The 21,773-nt window shown below is 43.6% G+C and overlaps 1 protein-coding gene across 2 annotated transcripts in view; it reads right to left on the bottom strand.

The window, feature by feature from the left end:
• Positions 1-19,337, bottom strand: part of SAXO1 (stabilizer of axonemal microtubules 1) — a 135,614-nt gene extending 116,277 nt beyond the window's left edge. The window contains exon 1 of one of the 2 annotated variants that reach the window (XM_084984326.1): positions 18,880-19,337. In XM_084984326.1, the coding sequence (XP_084840452.1) occupies positions 18,880-18,968 (89 nt within the window). In that variant the 5' untranslated portion in view covers positions 18,969-19,337. Of the gene's footprint in view, positions 1-18,439; positions 18,741-18,879 lie in introns of those variants that run through there. The other variant, XM_021063236.2, reaches the window with a different exon arrangement.
• Positions 19,338-21,773: the final 2,436 nt, after the last annotated feature.

The following is a 21,773-nucleotide window of genomic DNA, read 5'->3' as shown; positions in this document are numbered from 1 at the left end:
CTACCTAAGGAGGCATCTGAGCCCACTGACACCCTCTCTGATGAAAGAGGCAGGGATTGGCACAACCACGAACTCAAGCACGCACATGTCTTTTCCTCCCTTACATGAGAACGCGAGGGATGAGTGATTTTAACAACAAATGACTGAAGGAGATACACCCTAGAGCCTATGGAGATTCCCCGCTCAACTAAACTGAGCATAGAAATAAAAAAGACCAAAAATTTTTCCCAGTAAGCATTTCCGTTCCTTGTGTGTCCAGAACCAGGTCTTAGATTTTTAAGACCTGAAGCTGGTCAACATCCTTTCTAACTGCAGACAAATTAGTGGAAACTAAAGTTAAAAATAAGATTCAGGGGAGTTCCTGTCGTGGTGCAACAGAAACAAATCCGGCTAAGAACCATGAGGTTGCAAGTTCAATCCCTGGCCTTGCTCAGTGGGCTAAGGATCTGGTGTTGCCGTGAGCTAGGGTGTAGGTTGCAGACGCCACTTGGATCCAGCTTTGCTATGGCTGTGGTGGTAGGCCAGCAGCTACAGCTCCAATTAGATCCCTAGCGTGGGAACCTCCATATGCCACGGGTATGGCCCTAAAAATGACAAAAGACAAAAAAATAATAATAATAAGATTAGGGAGTTCCTGTAATGGCACAGCAGAAACAAATCCAACTAGTGTCCATGAGGACATGGGTTCAAACCCTGGCCTTGCTCAGTGGATCATAGATCCAGCATTGCCAAGAGCTGTGGTGCAGGTCACAGACTCGGCTCAGATCCCCCATTGCTGTGGCTGTGGTGTGGGCCTGAAGCTGTAGCTTTGATTCGACCCCTCACCTGGCAACTTCCATATGCCACAGGTGTGGTCCTAAAAAGCAGAAAAATAAATAAGATTCATACTAGCAACCCCATTCCTGGGCATCTATCCAGAGAAAACCATAATTTGAAAAGACAATGCACCCCTAAGTTCACTGCAGCACTATTTACAGTAGACAAGACATGGAAGCAACCCAAATGTCCAACAACAGAGGACTGAATATAGAAGATATGGTACATATACACAATGGACTATTACTCAGCCATAAAGAAGAATGAAATAATGATATTTGCAGCAACATGATTGGACCTAGAGATTATCACACTAAGTCAGAGAAAGACAAATATCTTATGATACCATTCATAGGTGGAATCTAATAAAAATGATACAAAAAACTTATTTATAAAATAGAAATAGACTTAGTCTCACATGTAGATGGTTTCGTAATTTCCAGGAGGTAGTATGTTTAGCAGCCACTAAATGTGACTTAACTATGTACAGTGTTTCATTCATACTAGTTAATCATTTTCAGATTGTTCATACTTTTTCTTGAGGAAGAATAAGCTTTTTCAACTTGATTTTCAAGCTTACTTTTTATATTCTGATTCAACAAATGGAAATGTAAAATCTGGGTTCATTGTATCTGAGCTGCTTTACAATTTTTTTTTTCAATGCTATACTACTGTCTTAAGGTTTAAATTTTAATGCAGAGTACTTTCTTGGTCTGAGGCACACAGGTAAGAGGAAATGTCAACATTTAAATGTATGACTTTTTTGGTTAAAAAAAATTGTTAAAAAGGAAACTAAAAAATTAATTAATTAAAATAAAATAGAAATTTTAAAAAGGAAAATAAAAAATAAATAAATAAAAATAAAATAAAATAGAAATAAACTCACAGGTTTTGAAATCAAACTTATGGTCACCAAAGGGGAAACCACGGGGGTGGGATAAATTAGGAGGATGGGATTAACACATACACACTACTATATAAAAAATAGATGACTAACAGGGACCTCAAGTGTAGCACAAGAAAATCTACTCAATATTCTGTAATAACCTATATGGGAAAAAAGAATGAACATATGTACATGTATAACAGATTCACTTTGCTGTACGCTTGAAACTATTACAACTCTAAATCAACTATAATAAAAATTTTTAAAAGATTAATAGGCTAATATTCATCTTTAATTCAATATTAGCTTTACCTAATGTCATATGGATAATTATTTAACCCAAACCAATATAGAAAAAAACTGACAAGTTTGACAGTCAGTTTTTTAAAAGCCCAAGGCCCAATTATTCCACCTGTGCTCTCTCTTCCCTCACTTTTCCCTATTTCTACATTCTTATTAAACCATTTCGTGTCTTACCAGCATGAAGGGATAGATTAAAAAAAGAGAGGAGAAACAAATGAGGCAACAATGAGCCACTCTGTTGTTTTAACCATAGGCAAGCAAAGAGAAGAAAGCCAATAGAGAAAAGATTTGGAACCATTGTTTTCACTTATCGGTACTTAGTCACCATACGTGGTTAATAGCTAGTTTTATTTTCTTAAACCCTTGCGGTCCCTTCAGGCGCTATTAAAGGGGCTAGGGGGCCTCACCCCTAGCACCACCACCCCCCAAATACTTAGGCCTAAATTATTAAAGTCATCTGTAATAGCCTAAAGGTGCACAGAATCTAAACTGAAAAATGCCACATGTAAATGGGATCTAATAACTGACTTGTGAGTGATCTACAGACATGAGGAGCAGGGTGCAGACAGAGTCAGAGGCACACTTAGGAAGGTGCCCCCAGCACCACTCCCTTAAGGACGCAGAGTTGCTCCACCCAACCAGCCCCTCCCTGCAGGCCAAGGTCAGAACATCACAAGGGGATATCTAATCAGCCCAATCATACCACTATCCTTGCTCAGAACCCAGACAAGCAACTTGGCAATTATATGGTGGCTTCTACTGTTAATTTTTCTAGAAGAAAAGTACACTCTGCTCAATAAAAGTTAGTTTCTGGGCCTCCTCTGCAGATACGTCTCATCTAAATTAAGAAAGAGGCATTTTGGAGTTCCCATCATGGCTCAATGGAAACAAATCTAACTAGTATCCATGAAGACATAGGTTCGATCCCTGGCCTCACTCAGTGGGTTAAGGATCTGGCATTGCTCTGAGTGTGGTGTACGTTGCAGATGCGGCTTGGATCCAGCATTACTGTGGCTGTGGTATAGGCCAGCAACTACAGCTCTGATTAGTCCCCTAACCTGGGAAATTCCATGTGACACAGCTGTGGCCCTAAAAAGCAAAAAAAAAAAAAAAAAAAAAGGCCGTGAGACTCTCCCCAAGAATCAGGCATCTCCCCAGAAACTCTCCAGCCTCATCAGCCTCCACCAGACTTCCACGTCCTCCACCCAGACTGAAAGGTGGCCCCAGAAGCTGACAGCAGGTCCTCCTTGCACACAATTAGCTCCAACTGACTTTCCAATGAGCTGAATTGAGATCCGGAGGGAAAGACATTAGTAGAGTGTGAAAGGAGCACCACGTGCACTGCACGCCCACTCAGCCTGCAGGTGGGCACCCACCTCACTTCACTGTGGTAACAGGCTGAGAAGCTTTGAAATTTCAGTCCCTTTTACTTTTTGAGAGATTATGTTGCCCTCTTGTGGGAAACGGGAAGGTAAAGTTTCTCGGCACTTTCCCTTCCCTTTATCCTAGGACACTAGAGAGAGAACCAGCCCCTTCTCCGGGAAAGGAAGGATCATCCCCACTTAGGAACGTGGTAACGGTGCTGTCACATCTTTTCGTTTTCCAAGAGAAACAAAGTCCAGACTTCTTAAAAAAAACAGGAACTATCACGTCAGCAACCCATTTCTTTTTCGAAGAAAAATATTTGGCAAGCCCCCTCTTTGTGAACTGGGTACTGCATTCTCGTCTGTGTAACAGTCTGGTGGGTCTGGAAGATGGGGTGTTAGAAGAGTTCACATACAGGGCATCAGTATAATTCCTACACAGGGTATCAGCACAGCTTGAGGAGCCTAGTACACAGTGCGTATGGCAGGGCATAGCTGGAAAGACGGGCCGGGGGGGGGCGGTCTTGAACAATGGAGAGTTTGTCCTGTGATCAATGGACAACTACCAAAGGCATTGATCAAAAGCCACATGATTCAAGTTTCAGAAAAATGCCTGCCAGAAATAGCACTGTGACTAGTCCCAGGTAGAGAGGAAGAGAAAACAGAAGCAAGGAGCTCAAGCAAGCACCTCTCTGGCAACCCCAAACATGGTACAAAATTGCAAGAAGCTGTGTCAATGGATGGAATCTTCTCGCTCATATCTGAAGCTTCCTGAGAGAGGAGGGGCTCAGGAGGACCAGAGCTTTGTTGCAGGCATTACCAGATGCCTCCTCCACCCACCATGAGAATGTGGGGTCTCCCCGGCATGGAGGCTGCACAGGGGAGGTGAAGCCAGTGATGCTGAATTTGCTCCTGTGGATGTTAGGACCTCCGTGAACCAGGCCACAAAACAGATGGAGGGACCTGGAAAGCATTAAAACCTCCCAGAGAAGTCTGACTAAGACTTAAGGAGGGGGGAGCAGGGAGAAGTGAAAGGTCCTTTCCCAAGGGAGATGGGGAGGCAAGTCAGAGCTCCAAACAGAAGACACTTCTCACTGACGGTGATGGAGGGCGATGAGTGCCAGCACCACATGTCAAGTCTTATTCCAAACAACCCTTGCCAAAAACTCCTGTAAGAACAGACCACATCTTTACCTTACTTCTTTATAATCAACAACTGGAAAGATCTGAAAGACTCAAAACCATGTCTCTTCTCCTCAAAGAAACACATGCCTTTTGTTTTTGAGGTCGATCCGTAATGAAGGAGCTACGTGTTTCTCAACGTGTGGTCCACGGCCCACCTGCATCAGAATCACGAAGGTTCATTGTTAAAACTTGCAGATTCCCAGACCTCAGACTCACAGAGCCAAACTACATGGAAGCAGGGCCCCGGAGTTCACATCTTTCAGGGAGTTCTCCAGCTGGGTCTTAAGTACTCTCAAGCTGGAAAACACTGAAATTTCAGAACTTCACATGCAAGGGAAGGGCACCAGGTAGGGAAAGCTTTGTTTCTCCCCAAGGACAATAGTATAAAATCCATTCCTATGATACAGCCATTATGGCAAGGCTGTCAAATCCTAATGCATGGTTTAAGAATGCCTCTAGCCTAGTGATTCTCAACAGAGATGATTTCGCCCCCCAGGGAACACATGGCAATAACTGAAAACATTTTCTCTTGTCACAGGTGAGTGGATGTCACTGTCATCTAATGGCCTGAGGCCAGGAATACTGCTTAAACATCCTTATCATGTACAGGACAGGCATCCACATCAAAAATGCCAAAATGTGCCACAGCTAAGAAACCCTGTTCTAATTGCACTCTCACAATTTCCTACAGAAACATAAAACAGTTCTTACCAATTCATAAACCAATTTCTTTTTTAAGGGCCTAACATCTGAGTCGCTTCCTTTGAGGAAGCCCCAACCATGTTCATCTCAGGAGAGGCAGTGACCACAGCTCCAGAAACCAAAAGGTCAAACAACCCTCCCAATCCTCAACTCCACAGCAAGGCCGGACACATGACCAAGACATGGCAAATCAGAAACTCCCACCTGGAAATTTTAATGTAGAACAAATGGTGCAAAAATAAATTAATTAAAAATAGGTTGCAAGTGACGAATTCACTCCAGAGGAGGGACATCAGCAGGGCCAGGGCCATGTCCACTGCAGGAGTGCCATCACCAGCATCCTCACCGGGCATCTCTGACTTACGCTGTGGCTCTGGCCTCCAGGCCTCTCCCCATCTTCCATGTGCAGCTCTCTGCCCTTCCCGCTAACTTTGTGCATTGCACTACAGCTTTTCATTTGTTTAAACCTGCTTAGACCAGCCAGTGTCCATTTCAGTTGCTTCAGCCAAGAATTCTGAATAGTATAAGCATTCTAAAAGTTCTCCTTGGTACTAGCATCATCATGTAAAAATAACCACACCAAGTTCCTACACCTTGGAGCTCCCGCTGTGGTGCAATGACATCGGTGGTGTCTTGGGAACGCTGGGATGCAGGTTAGATGCCTGGCCCGGTACACTGGGTTAAGGATCCAGCAGGTTGCAACTGTGCTCATATATGATCCTTGGCCTGGGAATTGCATATGCCTTGGGTGGCCAAAAAAAGTTCCTATACCTTATGTAGGGACTAAACGCTTGATAAGTGAAAGACAGCAAAGCATAAAATCCACACTCGATAATGACTCCAAGCAGATGCCCAAGCACACTATAGGGATGCAAGACCTGGGCCTAGTCACCATGTTTTTCTTTCTTATTGCACTGCATTATGTGGGTTATCTAAGATTCCTCACATTTCTATGAAGGAAGAAGGCACCTTAATAAAATCCATTTAGAGATACAGCAGTGGAAGAGACATGTGAAGGTGTGATTCGTGGAAGTGTCAGGATTCCAGGAACTCTCACTGTGGGCAGCAAGGCGGCTTCCCAGCCCACATCCCAGCTGAGAAAAGGCCCCAGGGTAGTGTGCAGTGCAATATCGTAAGGCAAGGGAACCATTGGCCATCCCAGTGTTGCAATGGGACATGTGTCAGAAGTCTATACACTGATTGCTGGACTTGAAATACATTTCCCACCAAAGTATTGCTTCATATAGTGGCCAGTGTCCCAGGCCAGCCCACAAAAGCCTCCCCAACATGAACTTCTGCACATAGACATAATCAGGGGAAGTTATGGAAGCAAAAGATGAAGACTTCTTAGACGTTCCCCAAAGGTTATCAAAGGGCTCTCAGAAAAGCAGGAGCACCAAGGAAAAAGCCAGGTTCAGCAGGAATAGTGCGTGAAGACAGGAGGCTCTAGCCTGCACATGTGCTTTATGCATTAAATACAGATGCCTTAATAACCCTCTTAACTTCCTTGGTTTTGCAGGCACATATGGATCTCAGCTTATTCTCCCCATCACATGCACCCATAGTTCTTTCCTCTGCGGTTGTCTTTCAAGTTCAATCATAGTGTTAAAATAAATGCTATTTTCTCCTCCCAGAAATCCGGGTTTTCAATGCTGAAAAGGACCCTAGAGATCATTTTGTCAAAGCTCCTGTCTAAGCAGGAATCCTTTCCACAGCATCCCACAGGCATACACCCAGCTCCAGGGCCAAAGGCAGTCCCCTTCAAGTCCCTATGGCTCTGCTACAAAATGCTGCTTTCTCTGTACTGACCTCAGACCAGCTTTCCTAAAGCGACCACTCAGTGGTCTTAGATCGACCCTCTGTTCAACCCAGAACAAGTACAGGCCCTCCTCTGCAGAACAGAGCCTACTTGATTATCTATTCATTCCCGATCTGGTTAAGTTCACATTATCTCACTTCCAGAATACATTCCCCTCTGGCCTTCATGATCACTTGCTGGTATCCTTTAAAAAAAAATATACAGTGCCCCCCAAATGGAAATGCCTCCTTCGGTTGTGTCTGACCAAGCCCAAGTCCAATTAGGCAATCATATGTGCTGACCTGGACCCCCTACTTCCACTGAGCCTGAAATGAAGTTAATGTTTCTTAGCAGTCACATCAGACCATCAAGATCACATTAAGCTTGTGGTTAAGTCAAACCCCAAGACCTATGGCCAAGACAAACTTCTCCTGTTATGAATATGCAGAACTGATTTTTCATCCCAAATGCAAAGATTCATGTTGACTCTTGTTAAGTCTCAGCTTGGTTTGGGGCTCTGCATTCCAGCCTGTCAAGAATAGTTTGAATCTTGATTCTGTTATCTATCACTTGTGATCTCCGTCCCATTTTGTGTTTTCAGTACATTTGATAAGGATGACTTCTCTGTCTTCAAGTTTTGATAAAAATGAAAAGGAAGAGCTCATGATGGAGTCTTATGGCAACATGCTGGTGATATTGCTCCAAGGAGGCAAAAAGCCATCAGTCGACACTCTAATGGGCCTCCTTGTTCGAAGATGCGGAAGCCACCTCACTATACTATCATCCAACCCATCCTTCACCAACTTTATCTACAATGGTATCTTGGCAAGAGTCTTCAAGAATCCAATCATTTTCTCATCATTGTTTTTTTTCTACCCACTGCCTCTTACACAGAACATCCCCTTTCCCCAACTGCCCATTTTGTATTAGATAACCCCCCAGGCCCTACTGACTGGACCACGGGGAAGGACGCTGAATGCCAGAGGAACCAGCTCATGAACTGACCCAACTAGGCCCTCTTCCATTTGAAATTTAGAAATAGGACACTGAACTCAAGTCCGTCCCTTTTGCTACATGAAATAAGTAATGGAAAGCTAGGGCTGACAGCCACATACAGCCAACATGCAGAGTGCTGAGGGGAAGCCAGATCAGATTTGCGCCCAAGATCAGACAAGGCCCCCACGAGGCGTGAAAAAGATCTCATTCTAAACAGATGCTCAATAATTTTTGGCAAAGTCAAGAGAACATCTGTCCATCTTCAGCTCTGTGACACACCTCCAAGATCACCAACAGAGGCACAGGGAGACTTCTGCACACACCTTCAGTATCCTGAGACGGAAATTCTCTGGGCTGAGGAAAAAAAGCTATGATAGATGATAAGGGAGACCCCACTGTCTGATGACCATTAACTTTTTATTTTAGCTTTATTGTGCTAAGAGCATGTATGAGATCTATCCTCTTAATTTTCAGTGCTCAATACAGTATTGATGATTATAGGTAAAGCTGTACAGCAGATCTCTAGAATGTATTCATCTTATACAAGTGAAACCAAGCTCCCCATTTTCACCTCCCCTCATTACCTGGAAGCCACCATTCTACTCTCTGATTCCGTGAATTTGACTATTTGACATAACAGGGTGAGTAGAATCACATATTGTTTTTTATGTGACTAGCTTAATTTACTTAGCGAAATGTCCTTTGAGGTTCATCCATGCTGTTACATAATGCAGAATCTCCTTGTTCTTTAAAAATCTAAAGAACAGTCTATTACATATATAAACAATACCTTCTTTATCCATTCACCCATCAGTGGACCTTGAGGTTGCTTCGACATCTTGGCTATTATGAATAATGCTGCCACAAACGTATGAGAGTGCTAAGATCTCTTGGAGATCCTGCTATCAATTCTTTTGGATAAATACCCATACCTGGGATTGCTGGATCATATGGTAGCTCAATTTTTTATTTTTTGAGGAACCCATCATACTGTTTTCCATCGTGGCTGCACTATTTTGCACTCCCACCAACAATGTGAAAAGGCAGCCCATCAAATTGTAGAAAAGATATATCCGGTAAGAGGCGAACTCCAAAATATATAAGGAGCTCATAGAACTCGGTAGCCAAGATAACTAGATTTCAAAATGGACAAAGGACTTGAACAGACACAGGTAGTAGCAAAAATCTCAATAGCACTAATCATCATGAAATGCAAATCAAAGCCACAATGAGGTACCCTCTTCTCACACTTTTATCAAAAAACAAAACTGATGATCACTAGTTTTTAAAAGTTGAGACGTTAAATTAAAAAAAAAAAGAAAAACCTGAACAAGTTCACAAACCTTATAATTAACCAAAAGTGAGACTAGAATTTAAACATTCCCACGGTCCCAAGTTCTTTCCCTAATACTACTCACTGCCCTCCCATCTGAAGCAGAATACAAAAACAAGGGAGTCAATCAACTCTTTGCTTTTCATTTTGAGCTCTGGTTTACAGATACTATGTAGACTTTATATTTGAAGAACAGAGTTGAAATACATTATACTTGAAAGAGAAAATGGATAATTAGGGGGCAAAGTTTTAATTTTTAAAAATAATCACTTAAAGGATAATATTTCTAAAATTAAGTATCTGACCAGCAGGGGCAGAAATTTAACTTATTCCTACATTACAATTCAATTTATTAACATAAGAATAAGGGGTTTGGGGAGATTCTGGACAGCTAAAATAAGGGGTTTGGGGAGATTCCGGACATCTAAAATATAGGGACATATTTGGCTAAGTGGTTTACTTGACAGCAGTTTAGAAAACCCTGTCTTTTCCTTTTAGAGAAATAATCACAGATGCAAAGTTATTTCAAATGATCCCATAAAGAAAACCCCAGAACAGAATGGTAGCGTATACTATGCCATGAAGATGCTTCTTATCCCCAGGTCATTGTTTTCAAGACTTGGACAGCACTACCCGGACAAAAACTTAACCTTAATGTTTGTTAATGTCAGTCTGAACTTGAGAAGTAGAATCATTACTGGACTCAAGTATAGACAGCCCCACGAGGGCAGAGGGCTTGTCAGCTGTGTCAAGAGCAGGTTCAGTCTTTGCAGACCAACCCCTACCCTTCAGATTTAATCAAGTTCCCCTAGCACTTCTGCACATCTCTCAGCCTTAATTCTCCACAGAGCATTTCTCACTACCTACCAGTTAATAAACAAAATTAACACTCTCCCCAGAGTGCAAGCTCTCCAGGAGAGCAGAGGTCTTGTTCACACCTCCCAGAGCTTCACGGCCTAGAATGTAGACTGACATCTTTTTTATATTTATTTAATAATCCTTATCTATGCCTTACTATGTATGCCAGGCACTGTTTTTGCTTAATTAGGACACAAACCTCACAACAACTCTATGGATCAGGCTCTGCTGTCATCTCTGTTTTATAGATGAGAACACTGCGGCACAGAAGGGAAGACCATGCCAGAAAATGGTTCAAGACACAGTACTACGTTAGCCATAAAAAAGAACGAAATAATGCCATTTGCAGGAACATGGATGTAACTAGAGATTCTCATACTAAGTCAAGTCAGAAAGAAAAAGACAAATACTGTATGACATCACTTATATCTAGAATCTAATATGTGGCACAAGTGAACCAATCTACAGGACAGAAAACAAACTCCTGGACATGCAGAGCAGACTTCTGGTTGCGAAGGGGGAGGAGGAGGGAGTGGGATGGACTGGGACTTTGGAGGTGGTAGATGCAAAGTATTGCATTTAGAGTGGATGAGCAATGAGATTCTGCTGTATAGCACAAGGAACTATATCCAATCATTTGCGATGGAACATGATGGAGAAAAAGGATGCATGTGTATGTGTAACTGGGCAACTCTGCTATACAGAGTTACAAGACCTCTGCTCCCCTGGAGAGCTTGCACTCTGGGGAGAGCATTAATTTTGTTTATTAACTGGTAGGTAGTGCTGAATACTATAAATCAGCTATAATTTTTAAAAAAGAGAGGGAGAAAAAAAGAGAGGAAAAAAAATTAAAAAGGACACAGCTGCTGAGAGGAAAGGCTGGGACGTGAACCCAGGCGGTGGGTCGGGCTCCAGCATCTGTGCTGAGGGCTGGCTCTCAGAGTAAACCATCAGTAAGTTATTTGATGCATAAAGTTAAAAAAAAATGACAAGAATGGAACAGAGATGATACATTTAAAAAATATCAGCATTCCAATTGGACCCCTAGCTTGGGAACCTCCATATGCCATGGATGCGGCCCTGAAAGGTTAAAAAATAAAAAACAATACAAATTATTAGCAAACTGCAAATCCATTTAGAAGATCTAACCGAATAATAAACTTAAGGTTGGTCTGATTCACATACTGCATGGGCATTTAACAGGAGAGAGAGAGATGCTGTTCCTTTAAGTACTTCTCTTGAAGAGAAGAGTGTTTTATTTGCCTGCTCTCTTTGCTGCCTGAGTTCACTTTCTGGGGCATTGACAGGCCCCTGGGCAATTTGCCACCACAGAGCTTCTGGCATGATTCCCCTCCCTCACCTTGGGCTCCGGCACTCAATGTAGCTGGGAGGGCTCCACATCGCTGACCATCAGGCCCCTGCCACTGGGTATTCACCCCACCCCCACCCCGCCCAACAAAACCCTTTCCTTCAGAGCTCACCTCTCAGTTCCAGGCCTGTTAAGGTATGATGACGATCCCCCCATCACCCCCTCCACCCCTCCTCCACCTGCATGAGCTCAGTTACAAAGCTGCAGAGCCAGGATTTGAAACCAGGAAGTCTGACTTCAGCACTTACTCTCCTAACCAGCCTGAGAAAATTATCTCCCCTTCCTAGAGCTTGCAAGGTACCCCTCCCAGAGCCATCTTCCCACATCTGAAATCCCACGTCACCTACTATATCTGTCTTGTCCATTTATTTGTAGCTTGGCTACTATTCCTACCACCACCCCACCCACCTGAGACACGTCACCTCCTCAAATAAACTCTATCACCTGAAGGTCAATCTAAACTATTTTAATATCTCTGGTTGGAACAGTGTTTCAAACTACCCAGACAGGATGGAATTAGAACAGGGGTTCTCTAACTCATCCATTTAGAAACTCTAAGACTGAGCAGACCACTTTAACTACTGTAATTTGAATTACAGTACTAAACTATACTCTGTATTCTTCTAATATCTGAAATTTGACTAATTATATATACTGACTTATTCTCATTTTATAAGATGAAAGGTATCTATGAGCAAACATTAGCCCTGATCGCACAAAAATACCATTTTTAAAGATCATACAACATAACATTCGAGTGCATAAGTTCTGCAATAAAAATAATTCAATATTAAAATGAAAGGTTTTTTTCTTGGCTCCTCTATCTGGATTCTGTTGAAGATAAAAACTCACCAGCAATCATCTATTAAAAGCTGTTCTTTGTCTCTTTTTTCTTAAAGAGAATTTATGAAGTCAATTTTATTTAAATTAAAAACAAGAATTCTTCTTGAAACATGTAATATCAAACCAACTCCTCGATTTTTTTTTTCCTTCCTCTTAATTTGTAACAGAGACTCTAAGAAAATAAAATCTAAGGTTAAGGAAATTTCCATCGATGTGAAGAAAATATTTTCCAAAATTAAAATAACAAGTTCCTCCCTGGTTAACATAACTGATTTAAGTTGCAGATACATGGCTGCCCCTGAGATCACCTTCCTCCCCAAGCTCTATGAAAGGGCCAAATCCACATCCTTTTCAGCAATTTGCAAGCCCTCCATGGGACTACCTTTTTTATGAAATGCTGCACATACTACCAATGCTACATAAATATTTCATGATACATTACCCAGTCCTGGAATTTCCTGTAAGATTGCAGAAAGTCTTTAAAACAGTGCACTGCATGCCATAAAATAATCAGAAATAAAAGTAAGCTATATCAATCCCTTGATTAACCACAATTTTTTTTACAAGAATTTCAGAACAAGTAGTGTTACTACGTCTTAATCTCAGGAGAGAGATTTGCTATTTATATTACTTTACTAAAAGGCTTTTAGAATTACACCTGTTTTTTTATATCAGATAATATTTCTTAACTGGACAGGAGCTTTCCTATTATAATCCAGTCAAAAATGGCTCAGAGTGACTTGAAAGCAGATCACAGACTAAATTACAACTTCTAGCAGTGTCAGATATATGTAAAAGATGAATAAAAGTTAACTGCTGACCTAGTTGTGTCCAAAGCTTAACAAAAGATGTTCCTTTTTATTAAAATTAATCTCAATGCTTCAAATTCCTTATCTGGAAAATAAGAGCTCAAGACTACTAAAATGAGTCCTTTCAGCTTTAAAGAGCTGATTAACAATTCACTTTATCTATAGCCCTGCCCCGAGCCCCCCTCCTCCCCACCTCCAATTTCAAATGGAGTAATCTGGGACAGGAACAGTTCAGTAAACAAAAAACTTCCCTAGGGAAAAACAAAGGCTAAGATCAAGGAATCAAATTTCCCAAACTAAGCAATACTCCCATGTTGAGGGACAACCCCTCCCAGGAAGATAATAATGTATGAGAAAGCGGCTTTTACATTTTTCAAAACGCTGCAGAAACTGTGAAAGGTGGTGGGGTTTTTTGGGTTTTTCTTTCAGTAACAGAAGTGCTGGGGATATTCAGCTGATCTTATTTTCTCATGTACAAAAGTACGGTCAAATCCCCGCAAGGGAGCTCTGTTATCAAGATAATTAAGTGGTAGGATGGTTAGAAAACATTTTTTTTTTTTCTCAATTTATTTTTTATTATTACTCAATGTAGAAAACATTTTTAAATGGTTCCCACCTTGCTGTATTTCTACAAATCACGTATAGTTTGCTTATTTGGCATTGATTATATGGGAAAGAGATTGTGATACTGATGTTAATAATTCTGATTGCTGGATTTTGATTGTCAAGTGGAGAGCTGTTGTGGCTGAAACCACAACCAGGAAAATGTGTCTGGTTTTTTAAAACCAGCAAAAGTCATTAAAAAGTTTTATGAGTGGTTGCAAACTCTAGACTGATATATTTACAACACCTTCACTTTATAATCTGTGATCTGCTCCTCAAGGTATACTATTTCCTGAGATCTGCTGAGCCCTAAACTCTAATTGGTATAGATTTAAGTTGTCTAATTTTAGACATGCAAGCACTCTAAAGCAGACATTTAGGCTTGTCTGGCAGAGAGTTAGTTGGGAGAAGGCTACCATCTTGTGGCCAACATAAAGAACTGCTCCAAGAGTGCAGACTATCTCTGACAGGTGCTCTCATGGAGGCAGCCTTCCCAACCAGCATGCTTCCTGAGCCTTCCCACTAACAATAAGTCTTTAAAAATTACAGTTGAAAGAACGTTAAATAACTTTCAGCTCGAACAAACCCTTAGGAAGAAAATGAAGTGGAACTGAGGAAGAAAGAGATGTGGGCTTCCCTAGCAGCTCCAAGATCCTTTGCAAGTCTCCTGATTTTAAAAATTTGGAGGGGAGTTCCCGTCGTGGCGCAGTGGTTAACAAATCTGTCTAGGAACCATGAGGTTGCGGGTTCGGTCCCTGCCCTTGCTCACAATCCGGCGTTGCCGTGAGCTGTGGTGTAGGTTACAGACGCGGCTCGGATCCTGGGTTGCTGTGGCTCTGGCTTAGGCTGGTGGCTACAGCTCCGATCCGACCCCTAGCCTGGGAACCTCCATATGCCGCAGGAGTGGCCCAAAGAAATAGCAAAAAGACAAAAAAAAATTTTTTGGAGGAACTAAAGCCCTGGGAAATCAGAAACCCCAATCTCCCCTCTCCCACTGAAAAAGTGCTCTCCTCTGACCAGTAGAGTTCATCTTCACACATGCTTTTCCTCCAGATTTCTCGTCACTCGTTCCCATAACCTCAAGCTAGAAAAGTAAAAAAAAAAAAAACTTTGATTTACAGAGCCTAGCGAACACCTATAAAATTCCTCCTGGAGTTCCTGTTGTGGCATAGCGGAAACGAATCTGACTAGGAACCATGAGGTTGTGGGTTCGATCTCTGGCCTTGCTCAGAGGGTTAAGGATCCTGCGTTGCTATGTCTGTGGCATAGGCCAGCAGCTACAGTTCTGATTAGACCCTTACCCTGGGAACCTCCATATGCCATGGGTACGGCACTAAAAAACACACACACAAAAAAATCTCCTCTCAGTCTATTCCAACCCATTTATGAGTAGATTTAATTGGGAGGTAAAGAGGAAGACTTTCAAATAATGAGACTCTAGATCAGCACTGTTCAATGTAACTTTCTGCAGTGACGGAAATGGTCCCTACTTGTACTGTCCCATAGAATAGTCACCACACTATGGCTGCTAAATACTTGGAATGTGGCTACACACATGACTGAGTACCTGACTGAGGAATTGACATTTTATTTAATTTAGATGAAGCTGCCATATATGACTAGCAGCTAACCTACAGGACAGCACAGCTGTAGATCTCGCCTCCCTACACCATTCCAACTTAGCACCTTGGAGTTCCCATCATGGCTCAGTGGAAATAAATCTGACTAGCATCCATGAGGATGCAGGTTCGATCCATGGCCTTGCTCAGTGAGTTAAGGATCTGACGTTGCTGTGACCTGTGGTGTAGGTTGCAGGTGCGACTCAGATCTGACATTGCTGTGGCTATAGTATAGGCCAGTGGCTATAGCTCCAATTTGACTCCTAGCCTGGGATCCTCCATATGCCACAGGTGCAGCCCTAAAAAGTGAAAAGAGCAAGACTACTTATCACCTTGACAAACAAAAAAAATTTATTCAAAAAGATGTTATGACTATTCTATGGAGAATAGTGTGTTGGTATCACCCAGAGCACACACACAAATACAAAACAAGGTCTCTGCTTTACAAGAGTACACAAAGAGGGAAAAAAGCATGCAGACAGGTAACTAGAATCATTAACAGAAAATGGGGTCCCTCTCTGATGGTGAACTATAGGGCTGGGTTAACAAGACATGCAACTGAGAAGGGCCTGAAAAGGTCATGCAGGAGGAGGAGGGGACACTGGCATTTTAAAGAAGGGGAGGCAAGAGTGAGGAACAGAGAAAGGTGGTCACAAGGTCTGCTCAGTTGATGCCAGGAAGCCCGATCCCACATAAGGAGTGGTTTCATGTAAGGGGATCATAGGAGAGAACTAGAAAGGTACACTGGGACGAGTTTCCAAACATGAGAGACCCAAGGGAGAAAAGAGAAAATAAAAAGGAAGGGACCAATAAATACACAGATTGCAAAGGAAGAGAGCTCGAGACTCTGGAGACAATCAAATGCTGGGGATAGCAGAGAATAGTATGCTTCGAATGGTTTTTGGTTTTTTATAGCCACACCTCTGGCACACGAAAGTTCCCAGGCCAGGGGTTGAATAGGAGCTGCAGCTGTCAGCCTACGCCACACCACAGCAACACCAGGTGCAAGCCTACACAGCAGCTTTAGGCAACACTGGCTCCTTAACCCACTGAGCAGGGCCAAGGATCAAACCAGCATTGTTATAGAGGTTAGTTGGGTTCTTAACTCTCTAAACCACAGAGGGAACTCCACGATTCAAAGGTTTAAACCCAGGGTAGATAAATGACAGCTGGCATTGTCAACAAGGCAGATACTGGAACAAAGGGAAAATAGTGACTGAAGGTTGTTGAAACTGAGATTAATGAGGTAACAAGATAGACCAACAAGTACTTTAAGAAGCAAAATGAGACTAAGAGAGGCTGCTAGATATAAGCATCAAAGCAGAGACCCCTGACTGAAACCAGAGTGGAAGGGTAGGTTCAGCAGAGGAGGAAGGAAAGAAGGGATCCACAGACACACTGATATCTGATGGGAAATAGCCCCTTTTCAGAGATGAACAAGAAACGGAGAAGGGACATCACCTCCTTACAGGGACAGGAGGGCGATTTCACACTGTATACCCTTTGCGTGTCTTCAATGAGCATTCCACTTGCCTTTCTAGCTGGAATATATACAGTGCAAAGATGATCATATATTTCAATCCCAAGGGTCCCAAAGAAGAAATTAAGCCCCAGTGACAATCCTGAGTAAGTCAATATCTCGAGAGGAAACAGGAGCATATGCAAGGGACCCCAGAGGAGGTTGAACCATAGAGGTTTTGCCCCAGCAGTGTACAAATTAGCCCTAGATTAAAACACTGCTCTGGGCCCACCCAACCCGCAACAAAGCTTAAAAAGCAAGACCCCTGCTCATATATGACCTAGTTCAGTGGTTCCCAGTCCTGGCAAATGGTAGAACCACCTAAAGGCCGCTGCAGGGGCCCACCCTCAGAGAGGATGATTTCACAGGCTGGCCAACCCGATCATGTTAAAGCTCCCCAGGTGACTCTAGTGAGCAGCTAAGGTGGAGAACTGCCTACTGATATCAGAGACATGTAAGGCTGCTACCCCAGTTTCTTCAGTCCCCTTTAACTCGCCCAAATACTGATGCCATTTTCAAAGCACAGACTCTTTGCAGATTTCAAGATGCTGACACACTTTAAGCACAACCCATGAGGAGTCTTACATACATTATCTCATTGACTCCTTAGAGAATCCTGGAAAAGTTCTGTTACCTGCCCACCCCCTCACAATTAACAACAGCCCCAGAAGGTTGACCCCAGAGCTGTCCCTCTTTGTCTGTTGCTCCTCCACTGTCCCCAAGCCAGCAGCATCTTAGATGTCCTGGGAAGCAGGAAGGCTCAGGCGCTGTGAGATACTGGAGAGGAGTAGATAGCCAAACTTTGACTAAAAGCCATGATTTCTCCCTGGAAACACCTGCCTTTGCCAGCTTCGCCCACACCTAGTTTTTCAAGGCAATGAATGGCTCAGAGAAACACCTGGCAAGGCAAGGACAAGAGACCGCTAAAATAATTACCATTCCTTATTCCTGTTCGACTCTACACAGGTGTGAACACGAGTTTTACAAATTCTTTACATTTCTGACAAAGCAGCAATTATTTCTCCCAGTGAGAAACACAGTTACATTAAAGATTCCTCTTCCCCAACTCAGACCCTTTCAAAAGGAAACCAACAAAAGATGCAAGACTTGTCCCAATCTGGCCAGGGGCTTTCTAGCCTTGTCTGACCCTCTCTTGGCTGCAGGGAGGGGAGCACAGACTCTGCAGGTCTGTGCCCGTTTTCACCTTCCGTGCAGCTCTGGGGCAAATGAAGACCGACAAGGCCTGAGCATGGCCACGCTCACGAGGCCTGACTGAACCCGCCACCTTAACTGTTAGTAAACAGTGCAGCCTAAAGGAGGCCCACAAATGGACGAAATCACCGTGATGCTGCCTGTGATCACAGAGCACAGGGGCAGGTCACAGCCTCGCCTCCACAGTCTGCAAATGTCCGCTCCTGGGCCCCAGACCGCCTTACCCACAGGAGCACAGCTCGCAGATGCACTTCCTCTTCACCGGAGTCATACCGAGGCCTGGAGGTCCGCGCTGAGCATCCCCCCCCATGGTTGCCGCCTAGACCCCGTCCACCTCGCAGGTAACACGCCAACTCTTAAGGGCCTTGGCCAAGGTTCGGAATCCTGCCTCCCAGGAAAAGTTAAGTGGCCCTTTGCAAAGTCCGGTCTTCCGCTTCCGTCCCTGAGCTGGCCTTGCGCGAGAGCAGCACCAAGCGTGGACCTCGCAGCCCTGGCAACTTCCCCCTGCACACGCCGCCCCCGCCTGAGCCCGCCCCACCCACGCACCCGCCTCGCCTCAGGACCTCGGGGTCTCTGTTACGTCACCGGGGCCGCGAGGTGTGCCCTGGGTAACAGTGATATCATGAGCACTGCCTGTGAGGTGAGCAAGCTCCCAGAAGCTTACCTGGCAGGCACAGGACAAAGGTCTCCCACTGGGCCTTGTTGAAAGTTCAGGATGAACAGAGGATGTGACATTGACTTTGGAAGGCTCATGGGTGCACAAGTCAGCAAACGCCATGCTCACTAGAGCAGAAGCCTACAAACCCCACTGTCATCTCAATGGATGGCATTTTCTTTCTCCAGGATCCATGGTGCCCCTTCTTATAGAAAGCCATCCTTTAACTTCCAGAAGGCTGGCCTTATACGCCATTCCAAGATCTTCCTGGTGGAAATCGATGCCTTCAGCTCCTCCCATAGACCTCCTGCTCTGAGAACCTAGTTATTTCAGGGCAGCACGGTCTTGACTGCCCAGGTGGATGCTCAATCACCTAGTAATGCTAGTAATGCTAGGCGATCCTCAAGTTGTAGTGGGCATCAGCATCACCTGGCTTGATAAAAGCCAGACTGCCCACACCCCAGCCCCAAGTTTCTCATTCAATAGGTCTGAGGCTTGCTTAGGATTTGCATGGGTAACAGGTTCTGAGCCACACTGATGCCACTGGGCCATGGACCACACTTTAAGAAGCACAGTTTGGAAGCTCGTTTTTCCCTCTCTATAAGCAGCCTTCCCCAGTATAGTTTTGCTTTGGCTCACCTGCCCCTGAGAATCACTACATTACAGATCCTGCCCAGAAGCCACTGGGACATCAAAATCTCTAGTCTGGGACCCTGGTTTCAACAAGAAACCAGGTGATTCTAATCACCTAGCAAGCTCAGGAGACACTGCTCTGGTAAGTGATTTGGAATTAAACATGATGACTTCTCGGCTGTGGAAAATGGGAGCTTAAAGTATTGACAAGCCTATTTTTGTTTTTCTTTTCCACACTTCCTAACTCTTTCCTTTATTAGCATTAGTCAGAAGTTTCTTAGACTGCAGGACACTTAGCATTCAGAGTTTTTTGGATTTTTTTTGTTCCATATTAGGCTCCAGTACAGAAGTCAACAAACTATTGCCAACAGGCCAAATTCAGCAAGCCACCTGTCTTTGTATGGCCAGCAAGCTGAGAATGGTTTTTTTTTTTTTTTTTGCATTTTTAAATGGCGGGAAAAAATTAAAATATCACATGAATATGAAACATAAAATTCAAGTTTCAATGTCTACAAATAAAGTTTCAAATTTCATAACAAATTTGTGGGAATATTTCTGATTTTGCCTCTTGGCCCAAAAATGCTAAAATATGTACTGCATCACTTTTTACAGAGAAAATTTGCTGTCCCCAGATCTAGAAGGTCAAAGATGGAGTTGCACCAGGGAGCAATGCTTACTGATCATTCTTTTTTGTTGTTGTTTTTGTTTTTGGGTTTTTTTTTTTTTTTTTGTCTTTTTGTCTTTTCTAGGGCGGCACCCGCAGCATATGGAGGTTCCCAGGCTAGGGGTCTAATCAGAGCTGTAGCTGCTGGCCCACGCCACAGCCACAACACAGGATCCGAACCACATCTGCAGCCTACACCACAGCTCTAGGCAACGCCGGATCCTTAACCCACTGAGAAAGGCCAGGGATCGAACCGACAACCTAATGGTTCCTAGTGGGATTCGTTAACCACAGAGCCCAACGGGAACTCCTGGTCATTCTTTTTTGTTTTGTTTTTCTTTTTGGCCAAGCCCAAGCCATAGCAGTGACCTGAGCCATCTGTCTAGGCCATCTGATTATTGATCATTCTTAAGAACAGTGGAGGGTGAGACTGCTTCTTGCCTTCTTGGTAGGAGGTCAGGGCCCTAAAGAGGATGAGGGAAACCTGAGGGGAGAGGCTGGAGAGTTGGGAGCTGCTGTCGGAAGCCAAGGAAAAGCCTGCCGACCATCCTTTGCCATTTGACAAGTAACATCACATGGGCCTTACAGAGAACTACAGTGATGAGTAGCAGCCTTCTCTTTATGACTGCCTAAATGTTATCTATGAGTCTTCCAGAAGAATGGCCCACTCATGACCCCCTATTTGGATGAGAACCAACCCCTCATTCAAACTGCCCTTGGGGACAGCAGCTTTGGCAAGAACCTATGGCATTCCCCACTTACCCATCCCCGGCCTCAACAAAGGGTGAGGATTTTTAAAGATAAAGATGGTGTGGGTAAATACTAGCCTCAGCACTAGTATTTCTGCAGAGATGGTCCTAGACAGGACAACCTTCCCCCTCCTCCTTGTTATACTTACTGCCCATCTTGCGTTAGTTCCAGCCAACAATATCCTGACTCAAGCACCTCTATAAACTTGTTCCAAAATGTCCTTGCCTAAGAAGAATTTGCTGTCACTTGCTATGCATTAAATACTTTGGGGAGTTCCCATTGTGGCTCAGAGAGTTAACCTAACATAGTGTCCTTGAGGATGTGGATTCCATCCCTGGCCTCACTCAGTGGGTTAAGGATCTGGTGGTGTTGTACACTGCATCATAGTTCGAAGATGTGGCTCGGATCCAGCATTGCTGTGGCTGTGGCCAGCAGCTGCAGCTCTGATTTGACCCCCAGCTCAGGAAATTCCAAAGGGGGGAAAAAGAAATTGCATCTTTTTCCTTAAGCTCTCTGGTCTGTCTCTTAAAACTGACATGAATCACTTATACCGATATTATAATAAGAACACCAGAGATCCCTTCATGGCTCAGTGGTTAACAAACCCAACTAGTAACCATGAGGATGAGGGTTTGATTCCTGGCCTCACTCAGTGGGTTAAGGATCTGGTGTTGCCATGAGCTGTGGTGTAGGTTGCAGATGTGGCTTGGATCTGGCATTGCTGTGGCTGTGGCATAGGCCAGCATCTATAGTTCTGATTAGACCCCTGGCCTGTGAACCTCTGGTGCAGCCCTAAAAAGCACAAAAAAAAAAAAAACAAAAACAAAAAAAAAAAAACACTGAAGCTGGGAGGTAA

Source organism: Sus scrofa, chromosome 1 (genome assembly GCF_054392235.1).
Source record: "Sus scrofa isolate SSC_HxYL_T2T_F1_AM1 chromosome 1, Sscrofa_HxYL_maternal_Yorkshire_Landrace_v2.0, whole genome shotgun sequence".
In the NCBI taxonomy this organism is placed as follows: Eukaryota; Metazoa; Chordata; class Mammalia; order Artiodactyla; family Suidae; genus Sus; species Sus scrofa.
This window is presented reverse-complemented; position numbering and strand designations above follow the sequence as displayed.